Source organism: Paramisgurnus dabryanus, chromosome 5, assembly GCF_030506205.2.
Source record: "Paramisgurnus dabryanus chromosome 5, PD_genome_1.1, whole genome shotgun sequence".
NCBI classification, from domain to species: Eukaryota; Metazoa; Chordata; class Actinopteri; order Cypriniformes; family Cobitidae; genus Paramisgurnus; species Paramisgurnus dabryanus.
In genome coordinates this window covers 41101227-41123123 of record NC_133341.1, presented here as the reverse complement: position 1 = coordinate 41123123, position 21897 = coordinate 41101227, and the positions used below count along the sequence as shown (strand labels likewise).

The 21897-nt window shown below is 36.5% G+C and overlaps 1 protein-coding gene across 1 annotated transcript in view; it reads right to left on the bottom strand.

The window, feature by feature from the left end:
* LOC135774533 (LHFPL tetraspan subfamily member 7 protein) overlaps positions 1-21897 on the bottom strand; it is a 143993-nt gene that overhangs the window by 105583 nt on the left and 16513 nt on the right. The window contains exon 2 of the mRNA XM_065284657.2: positions 4642-4780. Within this exon, the coding sequence (XP_065140729.1) occupies positions 4642-4780 (139 nt within the window). The remainder of the gene's footprint in view (positions 1-4641; positions 4781-21897) is intronic.

Genomic DNA, 21897 nt, shown 5'->3' with positions numbered 1-21897 from the left:
TTGATGCAATACTGCATTCCTCTAATAATTTTATCTGCAATTTTTTTTAATCATTATTGAACATTAAAATCAATCACGTCATTTTCGTTGTTTATATACTTAATGGATTTAAAATTACATTTATTTCATAGGATAATGCAGTTGTTGTGCAAAATGCATTAATGACACAATTAAGTCATTAATTAAAACTTAAATAAATTAAACATGCCGTTTCAGATGTAAATATGATATCAATATGTCATTATTCCGATTAAATAGTATTTGATAAGAAAGTTAGTCAACACTTTTATTTTGGAGGGTTTTGCATTAAGGCAGGGGTGTTCAGACTCAAAGCTCTATAATATTTCGTTTGATGTTGGTGTATGCACAAATTTCTGTGCCCCCTTCAAATAAATTGGTGCATGACACCCTGGTGCGGGGCAGCATGTCTTTAAACAGTAACTCTCCGTCTAAAAGCATTTCATCGTTTCATTTTATATAGTTAATTTTAATAGAATATGTTCAGCACAAAAAACACATCGATCTACATTTTTAAAAGCAAGGACGAGAGCCTTCAGTAAACAGCATATAAACATTAAATGTAAAATGTAGCCTCAAGCAACACACTGAACCTTTAGCATCTTATTAGTTTCCAATCTTTGTCCCACTAAAGCAAACTTTCTTCAAAAGGGGTTATTCACACATTTCAACATAAAAAAAACTTTTATAAAAGCCTCTTACATGCAACAGCATGGCACTTTTATTTTTGCGAGGCATATTTGTTCTAGAAAGCTTGTTTACAGCATCTATCTGAGCTGAGGTTGATTGAAAGTCTTTTGAAAATGTGCCTCGCACTGAGAATACCAATGCAATCTGTTGTAAAGTCTGTGGCCTTTTACATTCCCCTTATTACAATAGCTTTATGGAAATATCATTACTTTCTAATTAGTACATGGAAATATATCAGCATGAGGCACTTATTCTCCGCTGTTAAAATTATTTAAGGTTTCTCTGTCATTATCAACGGAAAGCCCAAGGCCTGAATTAAACCAAGGATTTAATTGAACACTATCCCCACTCCCAATAAATCCCCTTTTCATTGTCTGAAAAATATCAAGGAATATATTTTTTATATGTTTATTTGGCACATAAACAAATCATTTATGAAACGTCTGTGCAAATATGAATAAAATGCACAGATGGTGTTGTTTATAGGTGCTGTTGCCTGTTAAATGAAGGCCAGTATGTAAGTCATGCTGGGACCCTTGAACCGGTGACCTGTGTTAAGGACCTGTAATTGTCTTTTTACAGCGCCCACTAAATCTGTGAGTACCCTAACTGTGCCATCGCAACACTCTGGTGATGGCCGTCGCCTAGCAACCGCCTCCAAGAGCAAACACTTAGGCTGCGTCCAAAATCGCATACTGTGAGAGTAGGTACTGAATTAGATGAGGTGGACCGTTAAAACAGTAGGTAGTATAAATATGGACGCAAGGGACAGCTGTTTAATATTTTTATATGTACTGTATTTGCATTTAAATAGAGCCGCATTACAGCTTATTATTTTTGAATAAAACAGCACCCCTCTGACTTCTTCTTTGTTGGATAACTCCTCTTCTAGGGGATCACGGGATACCAAAGTGTCCAATGAACGATCACTTCGGGAACTTGACGGTGGTAGTACATCACCCGGGTACTTTTCGCCAGTTTTTCGAATATTATGAATTCAGACATACTCATTTTTGCCTACTATATAGTATGGAAGTGGGCGATTTTGGATGCAGCCTTATTCTTTTATTTATTAATTTAGTCCTTTGACTGATTCACTTTGCAACAAAGTGCTTTCGGATGGACGGGTAGTTTGGTAGCAACATTTTTTCTATGTTCAGAAAATTTGACGGCGTGTATGTTAGAATATTTTCAGTAATACAGCAACCAACACCATCACATTGTCCTGCCCTGCTTATGTAGCTGTCCAAACTGGTCTACATAAAATTCATTGGCTGACTGGAGAAGATGAGGTGGAACTGATAGTCCATGTTCCTAAAACCAGGCTGACTATCTTAACCCTCCTGAAAAAAACAACAACTAAAACCTGCCTAAGCTGGTTGGCCTGTTTTAGCTGGTCTCCCAGCATGGTTTTAACTGATTAAGTTGGTGTAGTAGGCTTGGTTTATATGGGTTTTGGCTACATTTTAGCCAGTCAAGCTGGTTTTAGTTGGTTGAGCTGGGAGACCAGCTTAACCAGGTTGGAAGGACCATTTTAAATCAGCCACTTCCATCTCAAACCATCTAAGACAAGCTTAGTCAAGCTGGTTTAAGATGGTGGGTCAGCTGGCTTTCCAGCCAGACCAGCTGAAAACACCTCTAAAACCAGGCTTGGAGACCAGCTTAATCAGCTTGGCCAGGTTGGGAGGACCATTTTAAACCAGCTACTTCCATCTCAAACCATCTAAGACCAGCTTAGCCAAGCTGGTTTAAGATGGTGGATCAGCTGGTCTCCCAGCCTGACCAGCTAAAAAACCCTCTAAAATCAGGCTGGGAGACCAGCTTAACCAGCTTGGCCAAGTTGGGAGGACCATTTTAAACCCAGCTACTTCCATCTGAAACCATCTAAGACCAGCTTAGCCAAGCTGGTTTAAGATGGTGGATCAGCTGGTCTCCCAGCCTGACCAGCTAAAAAACCCTCTAAAATCAGGCTGGGAGACCAGCTTAACCAAATTGGCTAAGTTGGGAGGACCATTTTAAACCCAACTACTTCTATCTGAAACCATCTAAGACCAGCTTAGCCAAGCTGCTTTAAGATGGTGGGTCAGATGGTCTTCCATCTGGAGCAGCTAAAAACCCCTCTAAAACCAGGCTGAGGGACCAGGTTAACCTGCTTGGCCAAGTTGGGAGGAATATTTTAAACCAGCTACATTCATCTCAAAGCACCTTAAACAAGCAAACCAGCTTAGCCAAGCTGGTTTAAGATGGTGGGTCAGCTGGTCTTCCAGCCTGACCATCTAAAAACCCCTATAAAACCAGGCTGGGAGACCAGCTTAACCAGCTTGGCCAAGTTGGGAGGACCATTTTAAACCAGCTACTTCCATCTCAAACCACCTAAGAGCAGCAAACCAGCTTAGCCAAGCTGGTTTAAGATGGTGGGTCAGCTGGTCTTCCATCCACAGCTAAAACCCCTTTTAAACCAGGCTGGGAGACCAGCTAACCAGCCAAGTTGAGAGGACCATTTTAAACGAGCTACTTTCATCTCAAACCACCTTAGACAAGCAAACCAGCTTAGTCAAAGCTGGTTTAAGATGGTGGGTCAGCTGGTCTTCCAGCCGGACCAGCTTAAAACCCCTTTTAAAACCAGGCTGGGAGAAAAGCTTAACCAGCCAAGTTGAGAGGACCATTTTAAACCAGCTACTTTCATCTCAAAGCACCTTAGACAAGCAAACCAGCTTAGCCAAGCTGGTTTAAGATGGTGGGTCAGCTGGTCTTCCAGCAGGACCGGCTAAAAAACCCTCAAAAACCAGCCTGCTACACCAGCTTATTTATCTAAAACCAGGCTGGGAGACCAGCTAAAACCAGCTTAGGCTCATTTTAGCTGGTCTTTTTAGTAGAGAAGCTGGTCTGACTTGTTTTTTCTAGCTGGGTTTGGCTCACACTTTGAGAAGTGAACATACAGACTTTGATGTGATTTGTTGGTGCCATATGAGTCTTTGCCTTTCTAATAAGATGCGCTGACTAAATTTGGCCAGTGCTATATATTACATCATATCAAATCATATTATTTCTCCCCGGCTCAGTCAAAATCAGAACAAACCAGTTCAAACATGATGTTAGACTACATAACAGGAAGCCAGCACAGCTCAAGTCCGAATCATAAGATATCAAAGGGAGATGTGAGAATCGGTGCAGGAGGGCTTTTGTTCCTCCATGTAGATGCACGCTGTTACGTATACTTAAAGGGGACAGAGAATGAAAAACCATTTTTACCTTGTCTTTGTTGAATAATGGTAGTCTACCCGCATTCACGAACATACAAAAAGTGCTAGACATGCTAAACATCTCAGTTTCATAGAAATTCCTCTTTTAGAAATGTCAGCCAGAAAACGGCCCAATCTGAAAAACTGATGCTTATGACATCACAGGCATCTCCCTGCCCCTCCACTTTAAAATAATTGGCTACATTTTTTGAGTGGCAGCAAAGTCAGCCAATCAGTAATGAGATTGCAAGTTAAGCCAGTAGGGGGAGCCAAAAAGGTGCAAAACCACTTGTTTAAAATCCCCCACCCTAATAGAGCTATCTGAGAGAGGTTTTTAGAAAGCTTCTAAGGCATTACAGACCCAAACAAAAAAAATTTTGTCTACATGTTACATCACAGAACAAGGATAAATACTCCGTTACATTCTATGTCACCTTTAAATTACATAATAAGTAAGTAATAGATGAGAGCAATGAAATGTTGGAACCAGCTACAATTGTGTGGTTCTTGGTCAGAATATGCTGTAATACAGACAAGACTTCATGTATACACATCCAGTAGTCTCAGCAGAGTGACCACCGTCATTCTTTTCTTTGTTGACATTCAGCATCTTACTGGTCAGCAATGTTAGCATCCTCAGGGTGGAAAGGGCACAGCTGATCAGTGGTCAGATAGTAAACCTGAAACTAACCTGAAGCCATCTGCATGTATCCAGCCAGCGTGCAGATTCTCCGCTCACAGGCTCCACCGGGCAGGAAGATGGTGATGATGGCCAGAAGCGAGCTGACGGCTAGCAGAGCACATCCACCCGAACACAACACAGCACTTGTCTGCAACACACAAACAGTTACTTTACTTCAATACTATCCACTACTAGTCAATACTAAAGATATCATGGTTATTTTTCACAAAATATTATTTTCATTGATGATTCAGTAAAACACAAAAAATGACTGGGTTTTCACAGACTGGGTCACATATAAATATTTATTAATTTATCAATGTTAGGGAAGAAAATAATAAAAAAGCCTCTGCATGTACTGTAGACTTTTAACCTCATATTTATATCAGGTAAAAAATTAAACCATAAATTAGGGCTGTCATGATTATGACATTTGGCTAACAATTAATTGCCTAATAAATTGTGCAGATTATTTTTTATTGCTCTGACATTTTATTCTCATAAATTTATGTTTGTTCATGAAATCATTTTTGTGATTATTTCACTTAAAGGGATAGTTCACCTTAAAAAGAAAATTCTGTCATCATTTACTCATCCTGATGTTGTTTTAAACCTGTATGAATCTCTTTTATCTGATGAACACAATAGAAGATATTTTGAGAAATGATGGTAAACACACAGCAGATAGTAACCATTGACTTCAGTTTTTGAACATCAAAAAGCTTAAACCCCAGATACTAGTCATAACACAAACATGTGCCCGCACCCTCACACCTGTGAGTTGTTTAAGTAGGACTACAAGGTGTAAAATCAATCAATCGGTTTTCCCTGAGCTCTTACTTAGCCGGATCAATTAAGTGAAACAGCCGCTTCTGATCCTCTTATCCGGCATCCTTGTCAAATCAAACGCTTCATCAGTTCATAGACTTACTCCAGAGCTCAACATACAACTACAAATATCAAAAATCTCACAGAAGCCAACTGAGATACTGTAGATTATGAGGCCAGTACGGCTGGACGTTTACATTTTAATCTGAATTCGGCAGCTGCTTTTATCCAAACCGACTCACGGTGCATCCAAGCATCAAACCCACAAATTTTGTGCTGCTGACGCAATGCTTTACCAATTAAATTACAGGTTAGACTTTGCATGTATCATTGGGGATTTGATTCGGATGAGTTTTGGAGATGGCAGCAAGTATTGGCAAGTCTTGGTTACTACGGCACATGTTTAAGAGCTTTCCTCTGCAATCCCTGAAACAAAGCGTACAGAGTGCTTATCAGAGACACAAGCAATTGATCTTTCTCTGATGTAATCCATATTATCCTGTGAAAGATGGCATACTAAGATCATTTACACACATACACTCACAAGGACATGGTTTGGGTGGTAACTTGAACTTAAAGGAATATTCCATTTTCTTAAAAGAAAAATCCAGATAATTTACTCACCACCATGTCATCCAAAATGTTGATGTCTTTCTTTGTTCAGTCGAGAAGAAATTATGTTTTTTGAGGAAAACATTCCAGGATTTTTCTCATTTTAATGGACTTTAATGGAACCCAACACTAAACACTTAACTCAACACGTAACAGTTTTTTTTCAACGGAGTTACAAAGGACTATAAACGATCCCAAACGAGGCATAAGGGTCTTATCTAGCAAAACGATTGTCATTTTTGACAAGAAAAAATAACAAATATACACTATTAAACAACAATTTCTCGTCTAGATCCAGTCCTGAAAGCGTCACCTTGACCTCACGCAAAACGTCATGACGTCAAGAGGTCACAGATGACGAACGCGAAACTCCGCCCCAGTGTTTACAAGTGTGTTGGAAGTGGACCGTTCCGACGTTGTTGTGTGTTGAATGACACTAATTAATGTCTTTGTGTCAGTTTATTGTTTACAATGGTCTGCAAATGTGCGTTTTATATATGTAACATGTGACCTCCCTACGTCACTACGCATTTACGTTAGGTCGCGCTGGACCGGATCTAGACGAGAAATTGTGGTTTAAAAGTGTATATTTGTTATTTTTCTTGTCAAAAATGAAAATCGTTTTGCTAGATAAGACCCTTATGCCTCGTTTGGGATCGTTTATAGTCCTTTGAAAAAACTGTTACGTGTTGAGTTAAGTGTTAAGTGTTGGTGCCCATTAAAGTCCATTAAAATGAAAAAAATCCTGAAATGTTTTCCTCAAAAAAACATAATTTCTTCTCGACTGAACAAAGAAAGACATCAACATTTTGGATGACATGGTGGTGAGTAAATTATCTGGATTTTTCTTTTAAGAAAATGGACTATTCCTTTAAGACAAACTGCTCAGGTTTTCCCATAATCTTTACAGTTGAAAGTCATAACTATTCTCAATACGATGCAAGTAGAATATGCATCAATGCAAATATACAAATACAGTATGTCTGACAACTGATATTCATAAACTGTGTATATTTATATATTTATATTTTTATATATTCTATATTATATATAAATTTTAAAAATTGATATATGAATAAAAAAATTCTGAAATGAATATATGTATGTTTGTGTGGTTAAATAAACATAATTGCACACAGTACACACACATAACTTATCATCATATTATTATATACTTTTGATGCGATTAATCGCGATTAATCTTTGTCCAGCACAAAAAAAAATCCCCTGATTTTCAATGTCTGGAAAAGACCTTTTAAAATTGCATGATATTCCAGAAATTCCAAGACCTGTGGAAACCCTGGACATTAAAATGTATAAAGTTAAATATTTAGTGCATTTCAAACTTAGTAAAGAAAAGTGGAAATGACTTTAACCCTAAAGGTGCATGCACACCAAAGCTTTTTTACGCAGCTGAAAACACCCGCCGGATGCCAAATGCCAGATTTATTTCAGCAGACTGCCAGCTTTCTCCAGCTGAGTGCTTTGTTTATCAGTTGTTGAACGATGCGCCGGTTGGTTGGTGTGATATTTGTCCCACCCCTCCTCCACTGTGATTGGACGGCCATGTGAGAACAGACATTGACGAGCTGAGCTTTTTACCCAAAGTTGAATATTTTTCAACTCTCTGTGCTCAGCAATGAGCACGGAAAAACCGCCGAGCACTGGCTTTCAACGTGAAAAAAAAATGCCAGCTGCTGGCTTTTTTGAAAAACACTGGAAACAATTGAAAACATAGCTTTGGTGTGCATGCTACCCAACTCTTTTATAAAAGCTTAGTTTCTCATAAGCAATAGGACATTTTGCCATCTGACTGCAAGTGATAGATGGCTGGCTGTTTAAAGACTTTTATTCAGAAATAAAATAAGATACCAACACATCTCCTGCATAACCTATTAACACATACAGTACGCTACACAAACATACAAAAAAGTCCTCAGTGTCGTTCTCTAACCAGCAGTGGTTATCAGACCAAAAAAAATCATATGCATGCAAATTACAGCCCATAATACAAGTGCCACAACTATAGTCATCCCCTTGCTCCTTGTGGTCCTAATGGCAAAGACATTAATGGCAAAGAGCGGAAGGCTAATGAAAACATAAATGCAGATTTATAGGTGACGTCTAAAACTGCAGTATTTCTAATGATGATGATAATGTATGTAGTAATTATGACATGCTTGTGTTACTAACAACCTCACTGGAAAAGAAAAACAAATCTAATATCCCAAGAAGCAGAACATTGCAGATACGGCCGGTTGAATGTTTTTTCCACATACAGAACTCGTTCCCATTTATTGGTATTCATATATTCATAGAGGTGTCTAGTTTTCTCGGCACCATCTCTTGATCTTGCGTTCCTTGAAGCTTTTAAATGAAAAGAGTTTGTGTCCCACTGTGCTGTCAAATATTACAGTGTTTCATCACGGACATATGGTGAAACAGATCTGATCTCAAACTAAACGATTCCCTTGAAACTCGTAAATAAGCAGTCGATGACAGAAATGTTAATGATGCTCGTATAAGTTTAACAAGCAGTTTGCATATTTCATACGTAACGTATACAGTAAATGAATACGTTTTTTCTTGAGGTCAATGCTAATCGCTGGGCGTTTGCTAAACAAGCATCACTATTACTATTGCTCAAACTTAAGCGTGATTTATACTTCTGCGTCGGACGATGCGCATGTAACTATGCGTCAAGTCTACGTGGACTGTCAGTATTTGATTGGTCTGCTGGAACCCCTCACTCGCATTTCCTCATACGCATTTCCGCTTGAAATGGTAAAAAAACAACGATGGGTCAAATTGAGAAGCGATATTTAACAACTCAAGCTGCAACAAAAGTCTGCATTTATTTACCGCCATCACAAATTATAAGTTAACTCAAATGTTGTGTCAATTATATTTTTAAGTTGAATTAAATCAAGGCAACCAGGTAATTTACTTTTTTAAAGGAAGACACCACAGTTTTTTTATATTTTAATATGTTCTTACCTCCACTTTAGGCAAATTAATACATACCTATATTTTTTCAATATGTGCACTTTTAGTCTTTGTACAGCATCTCGTGAATGTGTTAGCATTTAGCCTAGCCCCATACATTCCTTAGGATCCAAACAGGAATGAATTTAGAAGTCACCAAACACTTCCATGTTTTCCCTATTTAAAGACTGTTACATGAGTTGTTACACGAGTAAGTATGGTGGCACAAAATAAAACTTTTGTTTGGAGCAAAAGGAATGAATGGGGCTAGGCTAAATGCTAACACATTCAAGAATCGCTGTACAAAGATTAAAAGTGCATGCATGGAAAAAAGGTATGTATTAATTCATCTATGTTGAGGTAAGAACATAGTAAAATATTGAAAAACAGTGGTGTTTTCCTTTAAGTTGAACCGACTTTTTTAACAGTGTGCGGTGTGCTTTTGGTCTTCTGAACAATCTTAACCAATTCGAGGCATTCTCACTTCATTTTGTAAAGCAAATGTAATTTTCACTAATCATTCCAATGTAATTTGTATAATATTCAGTATAAAACTAATTCCTGTGCGGCATACTCTAATGTGTACATCCTCAAGGACCTTACTGCCCAGAATTCAGTTGAACATAATTAGTTCGAGATTTCAAGCCTGACTTTTCTAAAATTTCATGCCTGACTTTCCCAAAACTCTTAGGAGCAAAATAAAGTTCCCACACATTATGACATTGTACAACAGTACAAATCTACATAATTTTGCTCATGTTTCTAATGCATGAAAACACAAATCTGATAAATCTATATGAAATATTTTCCAAACGCAAGGGCATCTGTTCCAGCTGCTATTCATTTACGTGAAAAATTACCTCTCAACAGGACGCCTCCTTTAGACTGCAGCTTCCTAAATAGATACTAATTATTTGCCTTTGTACGCACTGCGAACAGACCGCAGAGGAAGTGCATTGTAACGAACAGAGGTCATGGTATAATGAAAAACAATTTTCCATAACTAGACGAAAAGGAAAACAAATAGTGAAAGTCATTACAGGAAATGAAACTTTAATCGTACAATCAAGACTGCTGCAATACCTCAAAAAGCTAAAAACTGGATGTGCTAATTTAGTTTAAACAAATTGTGTTATTATGTAAGGAAGAAAATTGACCTGACAAGACTCAACATACATCTATAACTGAATTGTGCACTTGAACAGCAGGCAGAACCAATGAACTAAAGAAAAAAGCTAAATAATAAATAAAAAACATACTGCATCACAACAGAGCACAACAAAGCATTCAAACACAGCTGAAAACACCATGATAAACTTTAAGCGTTTGCCTGCCTTTTTTAGCTTAGAGCTTTGGTTGCTATGATACTACTGTTTTGTTAATCAGTCGTTGAACAATGCGCCGGTTGGTTGTTGTGATATTTGTCCCGCTCCTCATCCACTGTGATTGGACGGCTGAGTGAAAAGTGACATTGACGAGCATGCTCTGGGTAAAAACCAAGCGTGCCGCACAAGCCCTGAAAAGTGAAGCCAAAACGTCTCGATTGCCCCCCAGTGACTGGTCCCAGTATAGGTCATAAACCCCGCCTCCCCCATGTTATTCAATGGGACTTGAGACCAACTAAACAATTTAATTACACTTCAATTATCTTTTCAGACGCAAGATGTCAGCCCCGTATCAGGACACTAGCGGCTCACTTTTCACCAATGGAAGAGAGCGGACGGGCGTCGTTCATCTTTTTTTTATAGTCTAATGGTGTGTCCAAACCGAATTGAGTGTTTTGGGCGTTTGACGCACGTAAAGTGACTTACGCGAAATTTTGACGGATATTCGCCCTGCGTTAACCAATCAGGAGCCTGCTCTAGCAGTGACATGATTATGAAGTAGTGAGCGGTGGCAGAAATATGAAACAACAATGGAGGAACAAAATCATTGTCGCGGTATGTGGACACCCGAAGCTGTACGACACATCTTCGTACTTCTACAGAAACGGATCTTGCTTGGAAGAAAGTGAGTGAGGAGGTTGGATAATCTGGTAAGTTGTAAAAAACGCTCTTTGCTTAATTTAAGCTATATATAATACATATTGAGACTAACAGCTAGCTAAAACCGGAAAATTGAGTGTATTTGCATCTGAATTTCACATGAGAATGACACAAATTTTATGCACAAATGAATCAATTTAACTCAAAATGTTTAAGCATCCAACTACGCACGAATAGTGCGATTTATTCGCTTCAATCGCTTCTGAGAGTTTATATTAGTTCCTCAGAGGTATATATTGGTACCAAAGAGTGCATATTAGTACCCTAAAGGTACATATTGGTACCAAATATATATCTTTATCTAAATGTTTAAAGGGTACTGCTCCAGTGACAACTTAGGACCATTTTTGGCCATTTTTTTCTGGCAGTTTATGCTGGGTGGTTTAGACATTTTTCTAATATTAGAAACAGGAACCCACTGCAGTCCTCAAATCTCATTGGTGGATATGGATTGCATAACTTTTTGATATCAATGAAGCCAATGCTATTGCTAATTTAATGCGTCAAGATTTGATGTGCCCAAAAGCAAATGAGATCTGGAAGCTAGAAATTCTTGTCTGTTTCTCATGAAGAACCTTACTTATTTCATGAAATATAGCAACTGATGTGGACTTATGGTGTTTTTTGTCTTCTTATAAGCATAATATCCACTGTACACCGTGTATATTTAGTATGTTAACAAAAGCAGCTTGGATACACTGCAGAATGTCTCTTTCTTTGTTCCACAGAAGAATCAGTCATACAGGTTTTGAATAGTATTAAGGTGAGTAAATAATAACAAAAGTTTTATAATTGGGTTAACTGTCTCTTTAAGATGTGAAAAATGATGAATAATAACTGGAATGGTTCCAGTTTGAAATCCATTTCAAGACTCATCCAGATGCCTCTGACATCACATTTTCTTTGTCAGTGTATATGAATAGGATCTGGCTTATCATTCTGTGAGGTTTTACTTTGAGAAATTTGCACTTGAGTTTATAGATATGCAGGCTGAAAATCAAGGTCAAAGCTGTCTTGTTACCATGGTAAAGTATTTTTTTCATACAGTATATTTGAACAGTGTCTATGTGTGTGGATCAGATCCAAAGCTGGCTTAGCTGTATTTAAGGGCCAATTAAAAGTGAGATGTGTTACACCCTAAACTCAAACCGACTTAACCAACTCCATATTCACTTCATATTATTTTATGTGTTACCAAAAGCTAAACATTTAGAGAGGAGCAAATCAAGTACGATGAGTATTATATCAAGTGCAACTATATATATATTTTTTTTTGAAACACAGAAGCATTTGCCATTTTCCAATAGAGGGTAATGATGTTTTAAATGCAAACGATATGTTTCTTTCTTTATTTTTATTCCACAATGTTCCCCATCTGCTGATAAACATGTATTTAGTATGCATAAAACAGATGATTGACTTTTTAAACTTGTTCAATTATATAATGCTGAACAACTCTTACTAACTTCTTTCGTGAGAATATCTACCTGATGCTCTGTCATGTCTACAGCGCGAGCGCTAGAGACTCCGCCCACCTGAGCAGCTCATTTGGATTTAAAGGGATACACACAAAAACGGTTCCATAAAGTGCCTATTTTAACATGCCACAATAAATTACCTATATGGTATTTTGAGCTAAAACTTCACATATGTACTCTGGGGACATCAAAGATTTATTTAATATCTTAAAAACGTCTTGTGGAACGTCCCCTTTAAGTTACTCCACTATATCCTGATTGCGTTAATTAGTTAATTTTCATGGGAAGTAATACTTGCGTTACTTTTGCGTTACTTTTGCATTACTTTTTCTTACTTGGCTGGGGCTTGACCTCTTTCAGGCCTTGCAGGTGTTTTTTATGACTGAGAAGTTCTGCATTCAGAAATTGCATATTCCCATTGCAAAAATGTCAAGCTCTGGCCTGCTATCTCTGTTTCTGCGCACACATAGAGTGCGTAATTCTATGTGACTACGTTCAGTTTAATTCAGCGCATTATTTTTTTATCAAACTAAATAAACTAAAAAGTAACTTGCATTATTTTTTTTAAAAAGTAACTCAAATATTAATGTGCTTAAGTTTATATTCTCTATTTATTAAGATTGGCAATTGATTGTGTTCATTCAGCACAATTCATTACCAAAAAAGTTGTGCCCACTAAGTCACTATTCACTTCATTAGATCGATTTAAGCACAACTCCGCTGCTACCCTAGATAAAAAAAATACATCCATTGTTTCCATAATCCTGGGTTCTTTGGAAAGCCAAACAACTTAAATTTCCCTCACAAACAACAACACAATTCTTCGTTGAGGTTGATTTCGTGTCAGCTCTTGGTTGGTGTGCGTGTGCGCTATTCCAGTTAAAGTGCCCATATAAGGACTTCCACTGTACTTCCTGCACTGAAATTGCCCATAAAAAATAAAGCATAATAATTATGTATAAATATTTTATTTCTGCACAGAAATACTCTGTGACATGTCCAACTGCTTTTTTTGTGGAATCCAACCCTTAAAGAGTGTTAATAAGTCAGAATGCATGAAATAGCTTAACCCCCCCCCACTCTTTAAATAACATATGCATGCACGAACACACACCATTAACAAAGATTAATAAATGTTGAATATTATATTGCACCTATGTTAACAAATTCAACCGTATTGTAAAGTGTAACAAAAAAAAAACATTTTAGTTTCTTTAATTTAACTTTTAACTTTTGATTGATATAAAATATTTTTATTCATAATTTCAAGGTATTTGGGGGGGTCTCAGCAAATTGCGATTACTTTGAGAAATCAATCAGCGTGTCATAAAATTAAATATACTCCAAGTGAAATTAGTTTGGAGTTCTACTCTGTAAAGCTTACAAAGTACATTAAAGCTCTTTTATCTCAAAACATGAAATTTGATTCTTTATAATACGACCCCTTTAGCACATGACAAATGATCCCATATTAGCTTTAAAAGAAAACTAATGCAACTAATGAAAGTGCATGTTAAGTGTTTCACAAAAAGACATTACATCAGCAAAGTACTGCATGCAATATTAAAGTGTCCTGACCGGCATGGGTTAGTCTGTGCTGTTTCATGATGCATAAGAAGTAGCGTGCCCTCTACTTTATTTTCCTTGCTCGTCTCCTGTACATATGAGTTATAGCAACACCAATCAGTGTAAGAGTCTGTCGCTGACTCGCTGACATGTCAAAGCTCCCGCTTCCCATATAGAGACTCATCAAAAGAAACCATTAGTGCCATAACACCTTCATAAACATCAATCAGAAGAGACTGTGGCATGGATCTACTGCATCCATCCTTAATCTATCTTCTTCTGTAGGCTTGGTGACTCTGCTCCCCACTCCCTCCCTCCTCCTAGGTCAATGGTTCTGGAGAAATGTTGTCTTATTTTACTTTGTACTGCACAGCTATAGGGTTGAAATAACAAAAAAATGTATTGACTTGACTTAAAAACATTATTATAAAACGGCACGTTCTGGCCCTTATTCTGATTGGTTGAAACACGTTCTAAGCCGTGATAAAATACCCCGGTAACCCCACTGTTCGGACCGCATTACATAAGTATCACTGCGCCACTGTTGCTGCGTATGATTTATGAAAATAAACACCACAATCTTTAATCATATTTTTTATTTATCTACAATTGCACAATTAATGGCGATATCCAGACAAATGTCAATAAATAAATAAATAATAATAAATAAATATGCACCACTAAAAACACAGTGTAAGTTTTGATCATGGCTCTGAATCTGATCTCTTATAAAAGTTCTTCACAGAAATTGTATTATCTCAGCTTTTAGCTGAACATTTGAGAGGTGATAAGAGAACAAATGAAGGTAGAATGAAACAGGTTTTTTTGTTTGATTCTGAGGAACTACTTTGTTTGGCGGAAGAGTAATATGTGTACTATTATAATTACAACTTTTTTGCTGTGTTTTATTTTAGGAAATCCTGCTATGCATATGAAGTTACCGTTTTATAAAAGCAATAAGCCCCGCAAAGCAGTGGTGTTACAGTGCATTTTATAACAGCTAAGGGGGTTTTAGGAACGAAGCGAAGCGGACGCCCCTTAGTTGGTATAAAATGCACTGGTAACACTGCTTCTTGGGGCTTATTGCTTTATTACTGTATTTTTGTTTAATGCATTTTTCTGTAACAAACTGTTTGAAAGCAGCAACCCTGCTTAACAAAAAAAAATACTTCTTATTTCATTTGTTAAAATAATTTTTTCCAACTTAACTAAACTGTAAACTGCCCAAGAAAAGAAATTTAAGTTGGAAATGATAACTTGCCTCATCGTTTACTTTGGGATTTTTACCTTTTGCATGGTGGTTGAGGAGATTCCCCATTCATATGTAAAGCGCTTTGAGTACTGAGAAAAGCGCTATATAAATGTAATGAATGAATTATTATGTACAAAAAAATTAAATAATAATTCATTCAATTTAATATTTTTTTAAGGTAAGTGGTTGCAATCAATTTATTTAAGCTACATTTAAAAAAATTTTGATTAAATTAAATTTTTCAGTGTTCTTAATATACACTTAGTACAAGAAAAGAAATGTTAAATCGTGAATCATATAATTGGTGCTCTTTAAATCAAATGCAGTGAGTTTAACAATGATGTTAAATGTTCATAATGCTACTTTAACTAAACTACATACAATCCAATTCACTCAAACATCATAGCATAAATATAACTTGTTTTTACAATGAAAAAATATCCAGCCATGCAAATTCATGCACCATTTACTAAATGAATGATTAAGAGATGTCGGGAAGATTGCAGACCCTGTCTGGCTGAAACATATTATTAGGAAATGTAGCAGTTAACACTATGACAAAATGATGACACATTACATAATTGGAAAATTACCCAAAACCAAAAGGAAAATTTATTCAAATTAGCCTGATTTGAAACAACTCCAAATGTTTGTAATCTATCTCTGATAATTACCAGATAATTATACCAACAAAGTCCAAATGTTTTGCAATTAAAAGGGAGGGAGGGGAGTCATGAAGAACTGGGATCTATAATTAATGATCTACAATTTTCTCCTTCAGCCGATACTGGGACTAAATTATTGTTTTTCTTCACAGGTCTTTGATGCCTGTATCAGATTGGAATGCAAATCAGGGAATTGGATTTCCTTGTGCTTGTGTCGGGCAGCACAGTGGCCTGAAGTTTCCCATAACGTTCCCGATTAGGAAAACTCTTCTCTTTCAATAAAAGTTGAAAGGTAATCCTACACTGACCATTTGCTGGGAAAAAATCCCAATGTTTTGTCATGCTAAGAGGATGCGCTGGAAAACTCCCCTTAATGCGAGTGAATTGAAACGTGACACGATTGATGTCAAAACAACACGGGCATCCACAAAGGCAAGCTCTCATTTTTCATACTTATACTGCTAATGTAGGGTAAACTTAGGTTTCACTTTCACATAAACATTACTTATTTATTTACCCATTACTCATTCAGATTGATGATCACTTTTACAAGACAGACTTGTGTGTAAGTGTGTATTAGTACATGTTAATCATATGTAAAAGATACAAACCCCAAAGTAAATGATTACGCGAGTTACTGTCTCCAAAGTAAATCTGTTTTCTTGGACTACAACCAACACAAGGATTTTAGGCAGCAGTTTACTTCCTGGGATTGGTGATAGACAAGATCGACATTATCATAATTCCTCCTCTTTTGGGCTCAGCCTGTAAATTAACTAGCATTGCATTGTAAGCGAATCTTTCAAACATGATAACGAGCGTCACATTTCCAGCTTTCACATTTCTTCATACCAAGTATCTGCTAAATATAAGTTTTTGAAAGATTTTCTGGCAAAACTAACAACCTATTGCATTGTCATTTTTGATGTACACTCCTAAAAATAAAGGTGCATTACACTATCCACCCCAAACCATGCCCGGGTGCATTTGACCCCCAAAACCTGGTTCGCTTGACTAGTGTGATCGTTCTGTACCATGCCCAGGCAGGGTTTGGTTAATCGCACCCCAGCCGGGTTTCAGAGATGGGCATGGGTGCGGAACGTGCAGTGTGATCGCAAATCGTTCAAAAGGAGAGACGTGCATTAACTAATGTTAACAGATAAATGTTTTTTTTTACTCTTTCCTTACCATTGACAAGTTATCTCGTCAATTAAGAGAAAACCGTTCCCTGCAAATGACGAGTTTTTACGCCAATCCATATTTCCGATATTATCCACCAGGTGGCTTTCTTACCCAACTTAAAAACACTAAAGAAAAAAATCTGTGTATGTTTTGATCATCCTCTTAATCTGATTTCAAACTAAATTCCTTTACAAAAATCCATTTATCTCAGCTTTTTGTTTAAAAAAAAATTATTTTTGAAGAAACCTACACATTTTTGAGAGGTTATAAAAAGAGAACTAATTAAGATAAAACAGTGTCTGTTCTTTCATTTGATATATTATTTGTTTACATATTTAAAGAGGAAATTTCTGGAAGGCATTAAACTTTTGTGAAAATATAAAAAAAAATCTGGAGCTGGCTGGCAACCTTTTTGAAAAATTACTAATTTATTAGTAAATGCTAAAATGAACTTGAACTAAGAATATTAAATGCTGTAGAAGTATAGTTCAATGATAGTTTATGTTAGCTAATGCATTAATTACAGTAATTGTTAATAAATACAACCTTATTGTAAAGTGTTACCAAAGTCTTGTCCTATTTGTTTATTGGTTTATGATCCGAGTCATGTACATGGGTGATTCTCGCGAAATTAGACTTATGAGGTGTCATGAAACATTTTGATAAAAAAGTAAATGCAAAGTAAGAATATCAAAATAAGAAGCATACCGTTACAAACATCTCTTCATGTACTATTTTCTACATGATTTCAAATGACATCATACAAACCAATTTCGTTGTTTTTTCCACATTTAAGGGGGAAATTTTCATTACCGCAACGTGTCCATGACTGTATTTGGGTTCTTTGACATGGAAATATTTATAATTAAAAAATCTAAAAAATTAAAAGCTTCATGTTATATTATAAACATTAACAGTAAAGCAACATGTGGTATTTGGTGATCATTGATAAATGTAGAGACAATAATAAGGAATATAAATGTGCCCAAGAAAAATTTTCTCATCCTCCGCAACAATTTTCGATCATTGTTTAAGCCCTCAAGCAACTAACATTTTCAAAAAGGTTTGTTTGTCATAGTACCTAGACAACTTTTTAGTTCTCATTACCGAAACATGAGTTTGTAAATGCATATATTTAATGTAATATTATGTTGCGGTAATGATAATTTTTTATAATGATAATCTAAAAAATTTAAATAATTCTATAGGAAATATTTTTTAAATCCTCTAAAAATAATGGTTATAGTAAATTCAGACCTTAATCTTATATGTGCAAAAAATTGGTTTCAATGGCTTTTAAAAAAAATCTGATGCTGGACACCTTCTAAGTCTGGATTTTGTGAGAATCACCCACATTAGTTGAGTGCTTATGTCATTTTCGTGTTTGCACACCGTGTAGATGCACATCCTTGTGTGTAGATTTGTAATGCCAACACTTCCCTACTAAATTCAAGGCGAGAGACTAAAATAAGAACCCTATGACTTTACCCCATTCTGTGTTCTTATACACATACTGTATACACATCCATCTGAGCACAGCAGACCTCAGGTCCCCCACGGTGTCGTGTTAAATGGATCTGAGCCGGGTCCAGCCGAAAGCCAACAGCCAAGTTCTGGTGCACGCATTTATCATACAAACTCAAGCCCTAATGCTTTACTGTCTGGGCTACTCACCAGAATATAAGCCCACCTGCCTCCAGCTATATGCATCCTTTCATTTGACTGAAAAGAGAACGTTTTTGGCCATGCTTTTTGATCGTGCTTCATTATTACTAATTAGTCTTTCGTTACTATTTGCAGTGGCAATGTCGTAAGGTAAATGAGTTGCTTTGGATATAAGTGTCTTGCGGATACTGCAAATGTTCCTGGTCGGGACCAACCCAGTGACCTGTGCTTTAAAACCAACATGAAATGTTGTTTGCAATCCATTTTAATTGTGTAAGGTCAAAGACTAATGCGAATAACAAACAACAGTAGAATAAAACAATGCGTAAATAGCAATGTGCCTATTAGTTACCATTAACCAAAAACCCACATGGCAATGGTGATATCATAGGCGGAGGAAGTTATTGCATTTTGATGAAAGATAACAACATTTCATATAATTGATAAAATGTGCACTAATGATAATAACGCACAACAAAACTAGGATCGTGCATTAGGCAGGTTAATAGGGCTAATTATGATTTCACATTAACATTAAGCATTATTACACCACACCTTATTGGATAAGTGATCAAAAGAATTGGATTTAAAGGAGAAGCAAAAATGTCCCCTTTTCATCGCTCTTCCTGAAATAAATGTGCTATTTATAAAACACACTCGCCTGTTTCAGCATCCAAGCTTCAATAATCCCAGCATGAAAACTTTATGGGACTCAACCGGTGCACTTCAGTCAGGCCCGCGAGGGTACTCCAGTCCCAGTGCATGCTGGGATTTCAGAGAAACGCTGTGGGTGGATGTGGGATTTGGGTACATACTACTGATGGAGGTGGACTGAAGAAAGTGCTGTTATGTAATCTCATAAGAGAGAAGAAAGTCAACATAGCCTGCAGAAGCAGCAGGGTTGACATCCTGAAGAGTTATTTCTAGAGATCTCACGCAACAATTTCTCGTTGAGTTGAAAAGCTGTATCAGCATAAGTGAGTTCGTGGCAAAACCTTTTACAGTGCATTATATTATTCTGTCTTTTAATGCGTATGCTTTTTTGTTCAGGTTTTAAACATTTTAGTTTGGGAATTCGTATTGGAGGACTGAGGCGCATTGTATTTTGACTGTTAATGATTAATGTGTGGAGTGTTTCAGCAGTTTAATCAAAATGTTCTTGCTCAAGAATTACAGTGGCCGTATCATTTAGACTGTAAAAAAGTAGACAAACATTAAACATTAAGTGGACTTAAATGTCGTTTGCATGTTATCGATCTAAAATGAAAGTTAAACCATCGCCAGGTCAGGCGCCCTCTTCAGGTAATTGTTATAATACATAATGTTGGTTTTAATTACATATATTTTAATGTTTTTGTTGAATAAATTTGATACTTTACTTGAAACAATTATTATTGCCTTATCATTATTATATACAGTATATCATTTTAAAGGTTATTGCTCACTTAGGTTTATTTTATTACCAAAAAATATTACATAGTGCATTTAAAGGGCACCTATTAAGGCCTTTTTACAAGATGTTATATAAGTCTCAGGTGTGCTCAGAATGTGTCTGTGAAGTTTCAGCTCAAAATACCCCACAGATTATTTATTAAAGGATGTCCAAAATGCCCCTATTTGGGTGGGAGCATTAACGCCCTGTTTTAATGTCTGTACCTTTAAATGCAAATAAGCTACAGCTCCTCACTCCCTTACAAACAAACAGTGCGCACTTTCAGTTAAATTAGATCTGATTATTACAGTCTGAGATAATAGTAGCTAGTGGACAGAGTACAACTCGATGAGGGTGGAAACTATGGTAATGCAGGACTGTAAGTGGGTGGGGCTTTATCAATATGACCTCATATTTTAAACCATTAGATCATATTCATTAGATCGTAAATTAACAAATTCATGAATAATTTCTGCCATTAAATCAAAGCAAAAACGTCTTAAATTATAATAATCTCCGATAAACATTTCATCAGTCAGCATTTATATAAATGAACAGAATACGCATCATTGAATCCAAAAAATTATAACAATATCATATAACACATATCATCAAAAACATGTTAAAGAGTTTCATAATAATCTTTCTATTACATTGTTCATAAGAATTTTGGTAAAATGTTTGTGTATATGTGTATATAGTTGGTGTTGTGGTCTCAGTTTGTGAAGTAGTTATGCAGGGTCTTTAAAGAGTAACTAAACCCTAAACCAACCAATTTTTTTTAGTTAATGATCTGTAAGAATGATGCTTTATTAGTGCTGTTCATTGACTTTAGTATTTTTTTTTGACATTTGGATATAAAGTGTTTCAATACTGCAATATATGGTGTAAAAACGTCTGAGTGCTGCCCTCTTCAGGTTGAACGGTGGCTACTGCAGTTGAATTTTCCCATTGGATGTTGGGTCCAAAAAAATGACTCGTGACGTAAGCAGGTTCAAGCTCACCACGCCCTTGTTACGATCTTACCATACACTTGGTACGAGCTTAGTTCGTCCCCTCTATCTCCGTTGGGATCTGCCCACTTTTCTTGCATTTTTCAAATATTGCCAGTGGGTGGAGTCAGGCTCTGACCATGGGTTTAGTTACGCTTTAAAAGTGGCGAGAGATCAACATGATTTTATTTTAAAAATTAAGAATATATATATTTTTTTTAATTAAAAATGCACAAGTATTAGACAAAAGCATGATTTAAAAATCTAAAACAGAAAACAACCTACTTGCTATGGAAAACGTAATGCAGGAGAGGGCCTAAATCTGCTGTTTTGTAATAAAGACACAAAAGCCCCTGAGCTACAACCCCATTAACCCACACTGGTTGGACATAAAGCCCATGTCAATGGATGCTAATACCCTCTGGAGGTTTGGGGTAAAAGCATGTGAGATAAGATAAAACACACCCTCCCTGGTTTTAGACCTTGTCTTGTTTGGTTTTCCACCCCAGTGGCGTAAATTATACATCAAAATGAGAACATTTGAGGGTTTTAGAGGCAGTTAC